Source organism: Pituophis catenifer, unplaced genomic scaffold, assembly GCF_029215685.1.
Source record: "Pituophis catenifer annectens isolate HBS135680 unplaced genomic scaffold, rPitCat1.0.hap2 SCAF_8, whole genome shotgun sequence".
Classification (NCBI taxonomy): domain Eukaryota; kingdom Metazoa; phylum Chordata; class Lepidosauria; order Squamata; family Colubridae; genus Pituophis; species Pituophis catenifer.
Genome location: NW_027256888.1, coordinates 83,491,178 through 83,508,741, shown reverse-complemented (window position 1 = coordinate 83,508,741; position 17,564 = coordinate 83,491,178). Strand labels below are relative to the sequence as shown.

General features: G+C 49.0%; 1 protein-coding gene across 1 annotated transcript in view; it reads right to left on the bottom strand.

Moving 5' to 3' along the window:
* DYSF (dysferlin) overlaps positions 1–17,564 on the bottom strand; it is a 120,154-nt gene that overhangs the window by 78,350 nt on the left and 24,240 nt on the right. The window contains 13 exon segments of the mRNA XM_070948767.1: positions 1,439–1,521; positions 2,245–2,288; positions 2,382–2,450; positions 3,749–3,852; positions 5,639–5,765; positions 7,015–7,130; positions 8,630–8,660; positions 9,579–9,629; positions 10,748–10,810; positions 11,934–12,062; positions 13,346–13,533; positions 15,368–15,482; positions 16,568–16,673. Of these exon segments, the coding sequence (XP_070804868.1) occupies positions 1,439–1,521; positions 2,245–2,288; positions 2,382–2,450; positions 3,749–3,852; positions 5,639–5,765; positions 7,015–7,130; positions 8,630–8,660; positions 9,579–9,629; positions 10,748–10,810; positions 11,934–12,062; positions 13,346–13,533; positions 15,368–15,482; positions 16,568–16,673 (1,226 nt within the window).

Sequence of the window (17,564 nt, the reverse complement as noted above, 5' to 3'; positions counted from 1 at the left end):
CATCCCCTCCCTCCTCAGTCGATCACAAGCTCCAATTTCCAACCGTCCCATCTCGAGACCTCACTCCGACCACTCCTTCTCCAGTTGCAAGATCGCCCTGAGCTTGACCAACAGGAAGAATGCTATTATGTCTACAGGCAACCCCTCTACTAAATCCCCCCTCCCCACTTTCCCACACATGAGAAGGTGGCAGCATGGAAGCTTCCGGCCTAATATGGCTTCCAAAGCTGACACTGTGCAGGAGAGATGGCAGGAGAAAAGGACACCCAGCCCCTCCAGAAAGATCAACCCCAAATCTCCCCTCTTTCGCAGAGTTAGCCATGCATAATCACATCGAGTGAGGATTTAAACTGGGATTACAGATCAAAGCAAGGTTGATGATGATCATCACCCCAAGGGAGTCACATCCCTTCCCCGACTGACGTCACGTGCATCGTGCATTCAAGGGTTGGAATTTGGATTCCAAAATGATTTTAAATTCGTTTCAGAAATACACTCAGGAGGTGGGGGGGGGAGAAAGAGAGTCATGCTAAGGACATACTGTCTGTTGCTTTGAGGAGTTTCGTAGTGGCGGGAAACTCATCTGAAGCACAAAGAAAGAGGGGGGGAAATGAAAAAGTGAAGTCCTTTTGGGTGGTGTACATCGCAGCTTCTGCTAAAGAAGAGGGCATCTGAGACCATCTGAGAGATGGGTAAAAATGAAGAGGTGGCTTTTTAATAGAATGACAGAGTCAGAAGGGACCTTGGAGGTCATCTAGTCCAACCCCCTGCTCAAGCAGGAAACCCTCTACCATTTCAGACAAATGGCTGTCCAGTCTCTTCTACAAGCCTCCAGTGAGGGAGCCCCCACAGCTTCTGAAGGAAAGCCATTTCACTCATTAACTATTCTAATTCTGAATAAATTTCTCCTTATTTCTAGGTTGCTTCTCTCCTTGATTAGTTTCCATCTGTTGCTTCTTGTCTTGCCTTCAGAGGCTTTGGAGAATAGGTTGCACCTCTCTTCCTTGTGGCAGCCCCCCAAATATTGGAAGGCTGCTCTCCTATCACCCCAGTCCTTCTTTTCACTAGATTAGACATACCCCATTCCTGCAACTGTTCTTTGTATGTTTTAGCTTCCAGTCCCCTAATCATCTTTGTGGCTCTTCTCTGCCCTCTTCCTAGTCCAACTGCTTGGGAAGAACCTGGCCCAGGAAAACTCAAATCGCAGAGGTCGCAACTCAGTGCTGTGGACAGCACAGGAAGAGCCTTGCCTTGGTCCTGCCGTGGTCTCCACAGATGGCTCACCAGCCCTGGACTAGAGAGCCCATCAGCCACTCCCTCTGGCCTCCAGGGAGCCTCCTGAGGTTGGCTCGCTCGGGCAACAGAAGCTCCCATCTGCCACTTTGCCAGCTAAGTGCCAAGGCAGCCGGGGGAATCAGGGCGCTCTGAACCTGCTCACCTTCCAGTTCTCCTCCCGGAGCAGAGATTTTGGACATGCAGAGGTAGCTGGTGCCGATGATGTCATTGTGGGTGACCCGGTCCCTGCAAAATAAAATGTTGACCCAGTTCCCTGCTAGCCACGATGCCTTCCCACTAGGATCAAAGCTCTCAGCACAATGGGAGGACCTGCAGCCCTGGTAGCTTTGGGACACTCTTGTAGCGAGGAAAATCTGAACCCGAGGAGGAGGAAGGAGAGGAGGAGGAGGAGGAGGAGGAAGAAGAAGAGGAGGAACATGAGGAGGAGAAGGAGGAGGAAGAGGAAGAGGGGAAGAGATGGAGGAGGAACAGGGGAAGAGGAAGAGGAGGAGAACGAGGAGAAAGAGAAGCAGGAGAAGGAGGAAGAGGAAGAGGAGGAGGAGGAGGAACATGGGGAAGAGGAGGAGGAGGAAGAGGAAAAGGAGGAGGAAGAAGAAGAGGAGAAAGAGGAGGAGGAGGAAGAGGAAGAGGGGGAAGGGGAAGGGGAAGAAGAAAAAGACTGTGGGAATCCTTGGTGCTCTCTGAGCTTGTATGTTTTCTTGTAGACATTTCATGACCCAAGTAGGTAACATCCTCAGTGCTAGAAGGAAATGGAGTTTACTCAAACTGCGCAGAGTCCCCCATGGTTTTCGGGGGCTCACAAAAAGGGTAGGACTGAACTGCAGCCCCCAGCTAGAAACAAGGCTGCCTGGCCCCTTTTCCTGTCCCAAACCTTGCAAACGGGGGGATCGAGTTATAAGTGAGGGACCCAGGCGGAATCCGATCCCTGGCTCCTCACTCTTTACTCACCAGTCCATGACGCGGATCCTCATCCTTTCACACATGGAGGGAAACTGCAGGGAAGAGCAGAAGGGGCCGGGTCAGGGAGAGGCTTCGGGGAAAGAGAGGATGCTGAAAAGCCGAGGGGGGGCCCTCTGGGGTCTCACCATGGCAGGCAGCGTGACGATCTGGTTCCACTGCGGATTGGCGTTCTTCTCCACAATCTTGCTACAGAGCTACTCAGAGGAAGGAAAGACACCCATGAGTAAGAGCCCCCTCTCCTCTCCTCTCGCGGGTCCCACTACCCACCCCTAGGCAGAAATCCAGCTCAACTGGGAAACAAAACAACAGACAGCCCTCAAGTTATGACCACAATTGAACCCAACGTTTCTGTAGCTAAGCAAGACCGTTGTTAAGTGAGTTTGGCCCCTGTTTTACGGCCAATTTGGCCACAGTAGTTAAGCGAATCTCCATGGTTGCTAAGTCAGTGACACCGTTGTTAAGTGAATCTGGCTTCCCTGTTGACTTTGTGTGTCAGAAGGTCGCAAAAGGGGATCACGTGACCTTGGGACACAGCAGTCGTCATAAATATGAGTCAGCTGTCTGAATTTTGATCACGTGACTATGAGGGATGCTGCAACCGTTGTAGGTGTGAAAAACATCATATTTAAATGACCAATTGTAAGTCGAGGACTGCCTTTATGCCCGCACTTATTAATTTATCTTTGAATTTCATTCCCTCTTTCTACGCCATAGAGAGATCCCTTATGGGAAACAGCTCCAGTTTTAGGCAGAGCTTCCAAAGGGCCACGTAGCTCCCAAGGATTTAAGGAAAGGAAATAGGAAGAAGACTTTCCCTCATAATCCTTCCCGGGTTAATCAGAATAGAGCTGGAAGGGACCTGGGAGGTCTTCTAGTCCAACCCCCTGCTCAACCAGGAGACCTGGCCTAGACCACTTCAGACAAATGGTTGTCAACCTCTTCTTAAAAACCTCCAGTGTTGGAGCATTCACAACTTCTGGTGGCAAGGAGTTCCACTGATTAAATGTTCTCACTGTCAGAAAATCCCTCCTTAGTTCTAGGTTGCTTCTCTCCATGATTAGTTTCCGTCCATTGATTTTTCTCCTGCCTTCAGAGGCTTTGGAGAATAATTTGACCCCCTTCTTTTTTGGGGCAGCCCCTCAAATACTGGAAGACTGCTATCATGCCATCGTCCCCCCTCCCTTTTTTTTTCTAGACTAGCCAAGTGCAAATCCTGCAACCGTTCTTCGTATGTTTTAGTCTCCAGGCCTTTAATCCTCTTAGTTGCTCTTTTCTGCACTTTTCCCAAAATTTCAACCTCTTTTTTGTAATGCGGTGACCCAAACTGGATGCAGGATTCCAGATGTGGCCTTACTAAGGATTTATCAAGAAGTACTAATACTTCACCTGATTTTGATTCTCTGCCTCTGTTGCCAAGGATCGTCTTAGCTTTTTTGGCTGCTGCTGTTAATGACACTGGGGGGTGAGGGGTGGGGGGGTGTAGACAACGTACCGTTTTCCCTGCAAAGGTAACTTCCACAAAGGGATCCACCAGGTTCTTCTTGTTGCTTTCAAAACCAAAGATCTGCTTGACGCTGTCCATCACCGCATCGTCCACTGTAATGATAAAATCATGAGGTTAGAAGGGACCTGGGAGCAGAGGCTGGTGAATGGGGCCGGAAGGTGGGGATCGGAAGGAAGGAAGGAAGGAAGGAAGGAAGGAAGGAAGGAAGGAAGGAAGGAAGGAAGTAGAGGGAGAGAGTGAGGGTGGGAGGAAGGAAGAGGTAATCCTCAACTTACAAGCAGAATTGAGTCTAAAATTTCTATTGCTAAGTAAAACATTTGTTAAGTGAGTTTTGCCCCATTCTACAACCTTTCCAGCCATACTTGTTAAGTGAATCTCTGCTGTTGTTAAGTTGGTAACATGGTTGTTAAATGAATATGGCTTTACTTTTCAGAAGGTTGCAAATGGGGATCACATGACCCCAGGACCCTGCAACCGTCGTAAGTCCATGCCAGTTGCCAAGCATCGGAATTTTGATCATGTGACCCTGGGGATCCTGCAACGGTCTTAAGTGCAAAAAACAGTCATAAGTCCCTTTTTTGCAGTGCCATTGTAACTTTGAACGGTCACTAAATGAAGTGTTGTAAGCTGAGAACCACTTGTATATATGTCATAAATAGGACAGGACAGGACAGAATAGAAAATAGAGTGGAGGAGAGGAGAGGAGAGGAGAACCAGACAGGACAGGACAGAATAGAAAATAGAATAGAGTATTCTTCATCATCGTCTTAAGGAACCAGGAATATCAAAGGAGGAATCAGGGGGTTGAGTTCTGGATCCTTCCCTGATCAACATTTCTATTATCCCTTGAATGAGGAGGTGACCCCTACAGGAGTCTTTATCCCATTTGCAGGTGCCACAAATTGGCCTAGGACGACTAATAGCTTAGAAGTGAGAAGAACAGCTCAGAACAATTTGGACAGACCAGAGGAATCTGTCCAATCCATTTTCCCCAGAGCCACCTGGAGGAGCTTTCTGACATATAAAGATTCAAGCATCTGTTGGGTAAAGAAGCAGCTGCAAAGCTGCCCGTCCTCAGTGAGGAGAACCACGTACCTCCAGGGGCACCAGGGGGCTACGGGAAAGAGGCTCATGGAGACCTCTTGAGATACATTGCCTCTAACTGGAAACTTAGTTCACCTCCTGGGAGATCCTGTACCTTAAGCCCCTCGCGTCAATAAATCTTGTTAAAGAAAACCATCTGATCAGTCACCGGGACCGGAGGTTTTGTCTTCCGAGCTTTTCACATCAATGCAAGACTCATGCTGGAGCCCATCTTCAGGGAACTTCTCTCTCTCTCTCTAGCAGAATAGAATAGGATAGAGCTGGGAGGGACCTTGGAGGTCTTCTAGTCCAGCCCCCTGCTCAAGCAGCAGAACCTATACTAGTTCAGGTAAATGACTGTCTAGACATTTCTTGAAAGCCTCCAGTGATGGAGCGCCCACAACTTCTGGTGGCAAGCTGTTCCACTGGTTAATTGTCCTCACTGTTAGGAAGTTTCTCCTTAATTCCAGGTTGACAAGCCCGGAAGACCAAACCTCCAGTCCCAGAGACCAATCCAGATTGGATCCTGCAACATCATCCTGGGACCATGTAGGTTGGCCTTTATTCGTGAAAAGTGTCCGAATCGCGCTTTGAAAAAGGACCGAATTCTGTTCAATTTGTCCTTGTTCTTACAAAGCAGACCCAACAGCCATCCAGAACCAGATGCCTTCCGGGATGTTGAATAAGATACCCCATCATCCACAACCGAGGGGAAGGGGCCTTCAGAGTTTTACTTCCATTATTCCAGTCCACAAAGCATCTCCTCCCCTCGCCACCCTCCACCCCACCACTCACTCTGGGGCAGGTCTTCTGCTCGATAGATCTTGAGGGAGAAGTGGGCTCCACGGAGAGCCACGCCAGGCGGCTTGAAGACGTTGCCCTCGATGTCCTCTTTCTCCTCGGCAGCTTCCTTCTTCTCCATCTGTGGAGAGGGTGGGAGGACGAATGAAGCGCCCGCCTGCCTTGGCACTGACTGGGGCACCTAAAGGACCCCCCGTCTCTCTGCAGGCGCCTTTCCATCTTCTCAGGCACACCTGGGGCCCTCCTGGAATTCCTTCTCCACTTGGTTCCCTCCTTCCCGGCCCTGATAATTCCACCCAAGGAGACCTTTTTACTAGCCCAGGTGATACGGGAGGGGCGAGGAGGGAAGACTGCAGAGCCATCTTTGGCATCTTAGCATCATGTTCTTCTCTTTTTCGTTTGCATGTATTTCAAATAGAATTATATTAGCATTGTAGGCTGATGCAACACCCCATAATGCTCTCCAGCCCCTGTCTAAGCGGTTTAAAGAGTCAGCCTCTTGCCCCCAACCATCTGGGTCCTCATTTTACCCACCTCAGAAGGAGGGAAGGCTTTGAGCCGGTCAGGATCGAACTGCCCGCAGTGGGCAGAGTTTGCCTGCAATGCTGCAATCTAACCACTGTGTCACCAGGGCTCTTAAATGTTGAAAACGAATTTAATCATTTTTACAATGTATTCAATGAATGCCAAGTTTTCTCAGGGTGGGTTATATAACCCAGATATTACCCATTTCAAAAGAAGAGTGTTTTGTAGGTCAGGTTGAACTTTGAAGAAGCCTGATCTGGGTTGTTTTCTTGCAGCCCCAACGGGTTTCATGACTCAACTAGGTAACATCACCAAAGGCAGGAGGGAGTGGGGTTTGGGGGGTGGAAGAGGAGGAGGAGACGACTGTTGGGTCCTTGATGCTTTCTGAGCTTGGCTGTTTTCTTGCAGACATTTCATTACCCAACTAGTTAACATCATCAGTGTCAGCATTCCAGAAAACCCCCAACTCCCAGTAAAGACGCGGAAGCAGGCACTCTCCAGTGTAAGACGTCTGTGCCTGCCAGATCCAGGGGCGATCAGCATGAGATGAACTCTATGATCGTCCTTGAATTTGGAGCGTCTTGCTTGCCTGCAGGATGGTCACAGCCTCGGGGGGGGGGGGCTTTCTGTGGCCTTCCAAAGAGGCAACTCCTTGAAGTCAGCCATCTTTCCCCATGAAGAAGGGGGCATCCAGTCGGAAGGCCCCTTCCCCTTTGTTGCACCGCGGACCTCACCGGGAGACAGGAGGCCACCTACCTGAAGGCCCCTCCACCAAGGAGGAGAGGCCGCTTGGGGGGGGGGATCCCCTTTTTCCAAGTCTGACCCCCTTTCATGGAAATACTCACAGGGGCTTCGTCCCCAGGGCCGAGGACGTATAAGCTGACTTTCAGGTAGCCTCTGGCGCCGGCCGAGAAATCCTCCGGATCTGACAGCAGCAGCCATTTCCGGAGGAAGCAGTGCCCTGGGGGCAGAGGAGGAGGAGACCTAAATCACATTTATACCCCACGATTCACCCACCTCATCGGATAAAACGGTCTGGTAAAATGAAGGAATGGTTGACATTAACAATTCGTGCTCCTTTTTCCTTTCCGGAATCGAAGGGCATTTATTTGGCAATGAACGCTACCCCTAGAGCTCTGGGTCAACGAATCTAGCATCGTCCATATCAGGGGTCTCCAACCTTGGCCACTTTAAGACTTCAACTCCCAGAATTCCTCAGCCAGCTTGTGGACTTCAACTCCCAGAATTCCTCTGGCCGAGGAATTCTGGGAATTGAAGTCCACAAGCTGGCTGAGGAATTCTGGGAATTGAAGTCCACAAGTTTTAAAGTGGCTGAGGTTGGAGATCCCTGGTCCATATAATAAGAGTTTAAAAGGACTCCTGGACTTACAACTATTTGTTTAGTGACCTCGCAGGGTTGTTGTTGCGGGGAAAAGAAGAGGAGGAAGGAGCGGTATGTATGTTCGCCACCTTGAGTTATTTGTAAATATAACTAACTAACTAAATAAAATAAAATATATATAAATACAGGTAGTCCTCCACCTACCACCACCACTGAGCCCAAAACCTCTGTTGCTAAGCGAGACAGTGGATAAGTGAGTTTTGCCCCATTTTACAACCTTTCTTGCACCAGTTGTTCAGTGAAACACTGAAGTTGTTAAGTTAGGAACCACGGTTGTTAAGTGAATCCGGCTTCCCCATGGACGTTGCTCGTCAGGAGGTCACAAAAGGGGAAATCACGTGACCCCGGGACATTGCGACTGTCATAAATGTGAGTTGGTTGCCGAGCTCCAGAATGTTGATCCCGCGACCATGGGGGATGCTGCAATGGTCGTAAGTGTGAAAAACGGTCATAAGTCCCTTTTTTCAGTGCTGTTGTCACTTTGAATGGTCACTAAATAAACTATCGTAAGTCGAGGACTGCCTCTAAATCAGTGTTTCTCAACCTTGGTAGCTTGAAGATGGGTGGACTTCAACTCCCAGAATCCCCCAGCCAGCAGCGCTGGCTGGGGGATTCTGGGAGTTGAAGTCCACCCATCTTCAAGCTTCCAAGGTTGAGAAACCCTGCTCAAGAATCATTTGGAGGCAGTCATGGGTTCCACTTACATTTGCTACCCTCACGCACAGTTCTTCTGCACATGCGCAGAGCGCCCGTGATGACGTCCACTGTTTGGAGGTCACGACCCCCCCACCTTGAACTAGCAACCAATGCAGCCCCCAACTGACATTTTGCTGAAGGAACTTTCTTTGTATTCCACTGCTCTGGAAAAAAAAACCCAGAATTTTGTCCCTTTCTTTTTCTCTTCTTTCTACACTTCTTTTCTCCATTTTTTCCTTTCTATTAGTATCATTTTATCTTATCGTAAACTGTACTAAGGACATTCCGCCGTATTTGTCTGTTCCTTGCTAACGCAACCCATTCATTTCCACCCAGGATGAGCCTTCCTCATTTCCACTCACTGGGTTCAGCATAAATTGTTCCAACGTCCACCTGGAAGACATAAGCACAAGGACCCTCAGGCTGGACCTTACCACTCCCCAGAAGACCCCTCTGTCCTCACCCCCACACCCAGGACACACAGCCAGACGCCCCCAGGTTTCGAGGTCGTCTCAAATAAATTGCATTTCAAACAAAGTCTTTGAAGAAAAATTCCCATTTATTAAGCACGACATTCTACCTCCGACTCATCGAAGCCAACACTGACTTCCAGACCCAAAACCCTCCCTTTCCGTTCCCCACTCCCCTGCACTCATTGGCCATCTTCCAAGTCATTCTACCCCTAATCTACCGCTCCAGCTCAAAGGAATTTCCCCCCTCCCATCCCATCTCCTAGGGGATATTATCTCCAGGGAAAATAAGTAGGTGAAAAGTCAAACGTCCCTTTTCAGACGCCTCCACTTCTCCTTCTTATGTCAGCACTAGAGTAAATGCAGCTTGAAGTGCTGACACTCAATGTCACTCGCGTTCAGGGGCGCCTCGATGGCCTCTACTCGCCCCTCCCCTCCCAGCCACTCCTCGCCTGCCCACCCGAGCTCCTTAGGGCGTTTCTCTCCAGCCTTCGCCCAAAGCCCAGCACCAGGAGGCTGAAACAGACCCCAAATCAGAATTTCTGCCCCCCTCCGACCCACACAAAAATACCCTGAAGGAGGAGACCCTCGTGGACCACCAGTTGGTGACCACTAGACTAGAAGACCTCCAAGGTCCCTTCCAACTCCATTATTCTATATTCTGTCATGTTTCTGCAGATGAGGGTGGCCATTACTTGCTTTGTCTTTGTGACAGTGCGGCACAAGACACAGGAAAGAGAGAGGGTGACAATTGTGCACGACTCCTGGAGGCCTGTCCAAGAAAGTTTTCTTGTAATTATTTGGAGAAACAAAAGAGCTGATTAGGGAGGAAATGACTTACCCGGAATTCTCCAATGACAGAGTCCGTCCGGAGAGAACGAGAGTCAACAACCTGGAGGGGACACAAAAAATGAGCTTCCACTGAAACAACGTGTCCTAAGATGCCAGCTGATCTGCTGCCCCTCGAGGGTCTCCCCAGAGGTGAGCTTAGCATTTGGGCCTAGAGCAGGGGTCTCCAACCTTGGCAACTTTAAGCCTGGAGGACTTCAACTCCCAGAATTCCCCAGCCAGCGCTGGGGAATTCTGGGAGTTGAAGTCCACAAAGCTGGCTGGGGAATTCTGAGAGTTGAAGTCCTCCAAGCTTAAAGTTACCGAGGTTGGAGACCCCTGGCTTAGAGCAATGCTCCTTGTCCGCACCAACATGTGGCAAGCTTTTGGTGTCCTCCTACAAGCTCTCGTGAACTTCCAGCCAACTTGGGCAGAGATTTCCCAAGACTGCAGGGCAACATTGGAGGCATCTCACAAGGGTTGGTGAGCTTGCAAAAGAAGTCAGAGGATCTGGAGATACTCAAAGGGAGCTGGCTGATTTTCTTGCAAAAAGGAAATGGGAAACGATGAGATTTAGCACCATCTTAGTCATGAAAGCCAAACGGATGACTTTGGCCCGATGAACAGGAGACGGCGAGTTCTAGTCCCATCTTTGCTATGAAAGCCAAATGGGTGACTTTGGACCAATCACCAGGAGACGGTGAGTTTTAGTCCCGCCTTTGCCATGAAAACTGGCTGGGTGACTTTGAGCCTATCATTAGGAGACAGTGAGTTCTAGTTCTGTCTTAGGCCTGAAAGCCAGCTAGGTGACTTTTGGCCAGTGACCAGGAGATGGTGAGTTCTAGTCCTGCCTTTGCCATGAAAGATAGCTGGGTGACTTCCCTCTGTCTCAGCTCAACCCACCTCACAGGGTGCTGTTGTGGGGAAAACAGAAAGAGGGAAGTGTTGGTTCAATTCACCGCCTTGATTGTAAAACTAATAAACAAATGGGAAATGAAATTGGGGGTGGGGGAGTGAATTCTCACAAATGGGGAATGTGCCTCCCCCGATTAAAGAAAGCTGCCATGGCCTCCCATCGTGTGGGTCACATGCGAGCCGTGCATCTAAGAGGAAGACGTCCATCCTAGGCTCCATGATACGTTCTCCGTGTAGGCCAAGGGAAAGGACCCCCAACCCACTTACCGTGAGGAATATGGGCTGGTCGAAAAGCTCCACGGCGGATTCAAAGACGTTGAAGAAAAAGGTCTGCAGGAGACAGAGAGTGGAGGGAAGTTCAGCTGCACCACAAATGCTTTCCCGCCAGGAAGCCCACCCCAAAGGAAGAGTCACACAGGCAGGGGATCCTCTGCTCCCCCCCCCCAAAAGTCACCCAAGTTTTAAAAAGTCACAGGACGAGTTGGAGCAATTCTCACAACCAGGGTGAAACTCCTTCATGGAGTTTGCCAACACATTCAGGCCCACTGGTTGCATCCTCATGATGCCCCGTGGCTTAACCGTGGCCCTATCTAACAAGATGAGATGCCATGGAGAGAAAACTAAGGTTGTACACTTAGGCAAGAAAAAAGAACCAAAGCTACAGGTACAGATTAGGTGAAACCTGGCTCAAAAACAGTAACTGGGAGAGGGACCTTGGAGTCCTAGTAGATGATCACTTAACTATGAGCCAGCCGTGTGCAGCAGCTGCCAATAAAGCCAACACAGTTCTAGGCTGCATCGACAGAGGGAGAGAATCAAGATCACGTGAAGTGTTAATACCACTTTATAAGGCCTTGGGAAGGCCACGCTTGGAATCCTGCATCCAGTTTTGGTCTCCACGATGTAAAAAAGATGTGGAGACACTGGAAAGAGTGCAGAGAAGAGCCACAAAGACGATTAGAGGACTGGAGGCTAAAATATATAAAGAACGGTTGCAGGAACTGGGTATGTCTCGTTTAATGAAGAGAAGGACCAGGGGTGATATGATTTGTCTGAAATGGTCTAGGGTCTCCTGCCTCTGCAGGGGGTTGGACTAGAAGACCTCCAAGATCCCTTCCAGCTCTGTTATTCTTAGTTAACCTCGGAATGGGTTTACAACAGCTTTGTTCCCTAGGCCATCCATCTGGTAAACTCACAAGATTCATTTCTCTCGCCATGTACATGCATGCATCCAAATTAGACTGTGTTGTTTCTTCGTGTCATATAACATATGTGGGTACATGCATAATTTTGTGTTTGTTTGTTTGTTTGTTTATCCTGTCATGTTTATGTTTATATTAGAGGCGGAGACCCTTGGAGAGCTGTATGCAATGTAATTTCATTTTAATGTATGCCGATTAGTGTACATTCAAAGTGACAATAAAGTTACTCTAAGTCCTAACTCTTTTCTCACCTCATCAAAAAAGGGGCCGTTTCCTTTCCGGATCCGGGTTCTCTTGGTCTGCCCCACCGCCGTCACCTTCACCACAGATTTGAGGTTGACCCCAGAGAGCTGCCTCCCTTCAATGACCCGCACCCGGATCTAGAAAGGGGAGGGACAGGAGAAGGAAGAGAAGAGGCCATCAAGGTCTCAAGGGCAGACAAACGGGGCCCTCACCTCAAAGCAGAAGGGGAAGGGAGGAGGTCCCAAGGCTTAGAAGAGCCACCAAGAATGGAACCAGAGGCCTTGGAGATCCTTGCGTTCTGCCCTTGGGTTTGCCTCTTTCTCTAACCAAAATCTAGAGTGTTTAGCACACTTATTTGATCCAAGCAGTAGGAAATATCTGTAGCTCGGGGTTGGACTGTGGGGTCCTTGGTGCTCTCTGAGCTTGGTGGTTTTCTTGCAGGCATCTCATGACTGAACTGGAGAACATCATCAGTGCTAGAAAGGAGGGGGATATGAAGGTGGGGAGGGGGAGGAGGGGGAGGAGAAAGATTGTGGGGTCCCTGGTGCTCTCTGAATTTGGTGGTTTTCTTGCAGGCATTTCATCACCCAACTAGGGAATATCATCAGTGCTAGAAAGGAGTGGGGTTTGAAGAGAGGAGGAGGAGGAAGAGGGGGGGATTGTGGGTTTTTTACTGTTCTCTGAGCTTGCAGACATTTCATCAGCCAACTAGGCAACATCATCAGGGCTAGAGGGAAGTGGGGTTTGCTCTCTGTTTATACACCAGTGGTTTGCCTTGTTTGCATTGGTGGGGGTGTTCTTAGTAATTCCTTGATTAGGAACTACTTTAACCCCAACCCTTAATTAGAAGGTCCTTGCTAGTGATCAACCCCAGTGTAGCGTCCCTGGTGCTCTCTAAACCTGGTTGTTTTCTTGCAGACATTTCATCACCCAACTAGGGAATATCATCAGGGCAAAGGAGTGTGGGGTTTGCTCCCCGTTTATTTGCAGAAAGTTGCCCTGCCAGTGTTGGTCAGGATGTGGTGTCCTCCTTGGTAGTTCCTTGATTAGAGTATTGTTTTCTCCCTGATTGTTTGTCTGGATGAAAGAACCACCGAGAAGGAATCCTAGACCTTCACCTAGCTGTCAGAAGGAGACACTGGTTGGACGTGTGGACGTCCTCTCCTTTTCACCCTCTAACACAAAGCATCTAGCAATGTCTGCAGGGCTTCCAGCTGTGCTGGATCACTGGAGCTTGAAGTATCGGCAGATGTTCTCCAGAAACAGTGAGACTCTAATCCAGACTCACCGCTTGAAGCCCCTTTGCCTTCTGAAAGAGGGCAGAGACCGTCTTTAGATCAAGGGCAGAACCCACCACCAACACCTGCATGGATGGCAGAGCCTCCCAAGACCTTCACGAACGTTGCCCAAAGTTGGTCACCTGGAAATCCTGGGGTTTGTTGGAGAGCAGCTTCCGGGAAGCGCTTTTCCTTCTCTTGCTTGCGGGAAGAACGTGAGACGGGGGCCTTTTGGGCAAGGAAGGCTGATCGGGAGCAGAGGGTCTCGCGGGAGGCTCGGCTTCCTCTTCGGTGCCCAGCTGGTCCTCGCTCTCTTCTTCTCCCCCTGTGTCTGCGGAGAAGGAGGTTCACGGTGTTTACTCTCAGGCTTCCCAGGGCGGCTCACAAACTGCCCTCAAAGCAAAGCCACACCAAAGGAGACAATCTTATTTATCGTGGGATTAAATTTCTAAGCATGGCCAGGAAGATAGTGACAAACATCAGGGACTAAAAAGGCCAGAGGGGAAATTCAGGTGGGGGGGGGGAAATATTTCGGATCAAACTGATTTAGGATTTAATTTTAAGGTATTGGATCTCCTGTTTGAGCAGGAAAGACTAGAAGATCTCCAAGGTCCCTTCAATTCTATTCTTCTGTCATTCTGTTACTCTGCTATTCTGTTGTTCTGTCATTCTGAAATTCTGTTATTCTGTTATTCTGTTACTCTGTTATTCTGTTATTCTGTTATTCTGTTATTCTGATTTTGTGTTATTCTGCTGTTCTGCTATTCTGTTGTTCTGTTGTTCTGATATTCTGATATTCTGTTATTCTGTTATTCTGTTATTCTGTTATTCTGTTATTCTGTTACTCTGTTATTCTGTTATTCTGATTTTGTGTTATTCTGCTGTTCTGCTATTCTGATGTTCTGTTACTCTCTCATTCTGATATTCTGATTAACGAAAACAAATCCATCACTGCCGTGATGGAACCTTAGCTCGAATTCCCTTGGGACTTTGCTTCAGCTACCCAGTTCGTTTGCCCAGTTCAGAGCCCCAAAAGGGCAGAGACACCATTAGGCATTGCCAGCCTGGTTGGAGGAAAGCAGTGACAAAACACACAAAAATTCCCTCCATCAACTTGTCCATGAAACGGCCACCGATGATCCCTTCACAGTTTCATTGCTCAGCTCCTGGTCTGCACTGGCCTTCGGGGTAGGACACATTACAAAGCAGAATCAAAAGGAAAAAAAGGCCTTATGCTGACCACCATGATATCAAAAAGCTGTGAAGACTCTGAGAAGAGTGCAGAGAGGAGCAACCAAGAGGATGAGGGGACTGGAGGCTAAAACATATGAAGAACGGTTGCAGGAACTGGGAATGTCTACTTTAATGAGAAGAAGGACTAGGGGTGTCATGAGAGCAGTATTTGAGGGGCTGCCCCAAAGAAGAGGGGGTCAACCTCTTCTCCAAAGCACCTGAAGGCAGGGCCAGAAGCAACGGATGGGAACCCAACAAGGAGAAAAGGAAGCTGAAATTAAGGAGAAACTTCCTAACAGTGAGAACAATTAACCAGGGGAACAGCTTGCCACCAGAAGTTGTGAGTGCTCCATCACTGGAGGTTTTGAAGAAGAGGTTGGACAGTCATTTGTTAGAAATGTTATAGGGCCGTGTTGGCGAACCTATGGCATGCGTGCCACAGGTGGCACATGGAGCCATATCTGTGGGCATGCGAGCATTGCCCTAGCTCAGCTCCAGCATGCATGCGTACACCAGCCAGCTGATTTTTGGGCCTTTAGGGCCCACCGGAAATCGGGAAACAGGCAGTTTCTGGCCTCCGGGAAGGTGGGGAAGGCCATTTTTGCCCTCCCCAGGCTCCTAGAAAGCCTCTGGAGCCTGGGGAGGGCAAAAATCAGGCCTATCGGGCCCACTGTGCCATCACATGCCAAAAGTGGGGGGAGTGCAGGGGGTCGCGTGTGCATGCACGGGGGGCGGGGCACATTGAATTATGGGTGTTGACCCATAATTGACCCCCCACACTCCTCCCCGCTTTTGGCACACAATGGCAAAACGGTTAGCCATCACTGGGATAGGGTCTCCTGCTTGAACAGCTTCTAGTCCATTCCAACCCTCTCCTTCTGCATACTATTTGCCCTGGGACAGAGTTAGGCTGGGATGGTTCACCTCCTTACCTGTCACCGTGTCCAGCTCAGGGAGGGTCGGATTTGGTTCCGGAGGGGCCGGAGGAGGGATGAAAGGAGCTGCTCCCGGGGGTGGAGTGTAGGAGACTTGGAGGATCAGACACCCCTGCAAAATAGAAAGGATCGGATGAAGGACTTGAAAGAAAAGGGCCTGGATGCTCTCTCAAAAGGAGGCTTAGGTCCGGAGGCTGGGGCAACCGGTTGGACAGGACCTCTGTAAAACAGCTGCTTCTTCATTCAGGCTGATGCGGCTGCTTTAAAGAGAGCCTCCACCTGAATTCCCAAAACACGACTCCCGCATGGCGATGTTTGTTTTATTATTTACGCACTGCACTGCACAAATCAGAAAAGCCATTGTAACGACAACTTCCCAGCCTTTCCAATCAGTTAACAACCGAACAACCTAACCCGTCTCTGATCTCCACCTTGAAGCAAACCATACGCGAACACCATTCCTCATCGAAACTAGGCAACATCCACCGTTAAAATGAAACAGGTGGCGACCTAGGAACTGTCACCCTCACGGAGCGTAAGATGTTATAAGAGGTCCTTCCCGGAACCTTTGAGTCAGGCAGGGAAAATAAATTAAAGCCAACCCTTGCTCGGTGCTCTTCTAGATGCTCTCTAGAACAATGAGCTTGGAGACTTGAAGGTGGGTGGACTTCAACTCCCAGAATTCCCCAGCCAGCCAGAATTCTGGGAGTTGAAGTCCACCCACCTTCAAATCGCCATGCTTATAGCCAAAGCTTTTTTTCCCACTGTCCCATTGTGTTTTTTATTTGCTCATCCTCCGTTTTTAAATTTAGCAAAAAGTTATATACCTTCTTAATTAATTTTTCATCAGAGCTCAACAGTGTCTTATCAAAAGTTGTTTGTCCTATATAAAAGCCGTATTTTTTTCATATCTGTATCGTATCTGGAAAATTGCCAAGTTTGAGAAGCACTGCATTAAGGCTTTCTCCAACCATGGACCTCCTCATGTGGTCCTACTGCATCCCCCATAACTCCTGGGAGACCCAGAGCCACTTTGATCTGCTGCCCCCGGCCTCTTTCCTCCAGACCAAGGTTTCTCCACCTTGAAGACGGCTGGACTTTCAACTCCCAGAATTCCCCAGCCTGCTCCACCATCAGCAAAGGGGGCTTTTCCTTCCCAGGAGAGCCCCCCCCCCGTCACCCGCAAGGTGGACTTACCCCCGTGTTCTGCCTCCTGGCATCCAGCAGAGGGGCATTGAAGCTGGCAGCCAGATTGGGGGAGAACAAGACATCCCGGAGGGGCACGTAGGCTTCCCCCAAAAACCTGTCAGAAAGAAAGTCACTGCAGGTGAGTTGGCCGGCTACAGAGGAAGTCCTCGACTTCCAACAGTACATTTAGTGACCGTTACAAGGGCCCTGAAAAAAGCAACTTATGACCGTTTTTCACCCTTACGACCACTGCCGCATCCCCATGCTCATGTGATCAAAATTCAGGCCTGTATTTATGACGGTCGAAGTGTCCCAAGCTCACATGATCTCCTTTTGCGAACCTCTGACAAGCCGAGTCGATGTGGGAAGCCAGGTTCACTTAAGAACGGTGGGGCTAAATTAACAACTGTAGTGATTCACTTAACAACTGGGGCAAGGAAGGTCGTAAAATGGAGCACAACTCGCTTAACCAATGTCTCACTCAGCAACAGAAATTTTGGTCTCAACTGCTGATAATAGATAGATAGATACTGTAGATCAGTGTTTCTCAACCTTGGAAGCTTGAAGATGGGTGGACTTCAACTCCCAGAATCCCCCAGCCAGCGTTGCTGGCTGGGGGATTCTGGGAGTTGAAGTCCACCCATCTTCAAGCTACCAAGGTTGAGAAACACTGCTGTAGATGATAGATAGATAGATAGATAGATAGATAGATAGATAGATAGATAGATAGACAGATGTGTGTGTGTATGTATGTGTATTTGTATATATGTATGTGTATACCCACACACATACACATATGTACATACATACAGTATATATATTTACACCAATACTCTCTGCTTTCAGCCTGAAACTCTGATATGGGGATAAGCCAGGAAGCACGGGGGAAAAAAATTCTCCCAAATCTCAGCTTATCAACCAGATCCCAAAAATAGGCCTAACCTGGGCAGGAAACGTGAAATTTTTCCAAGACGGAGGAGACTGACAAGCGATTATTCAGACTGGC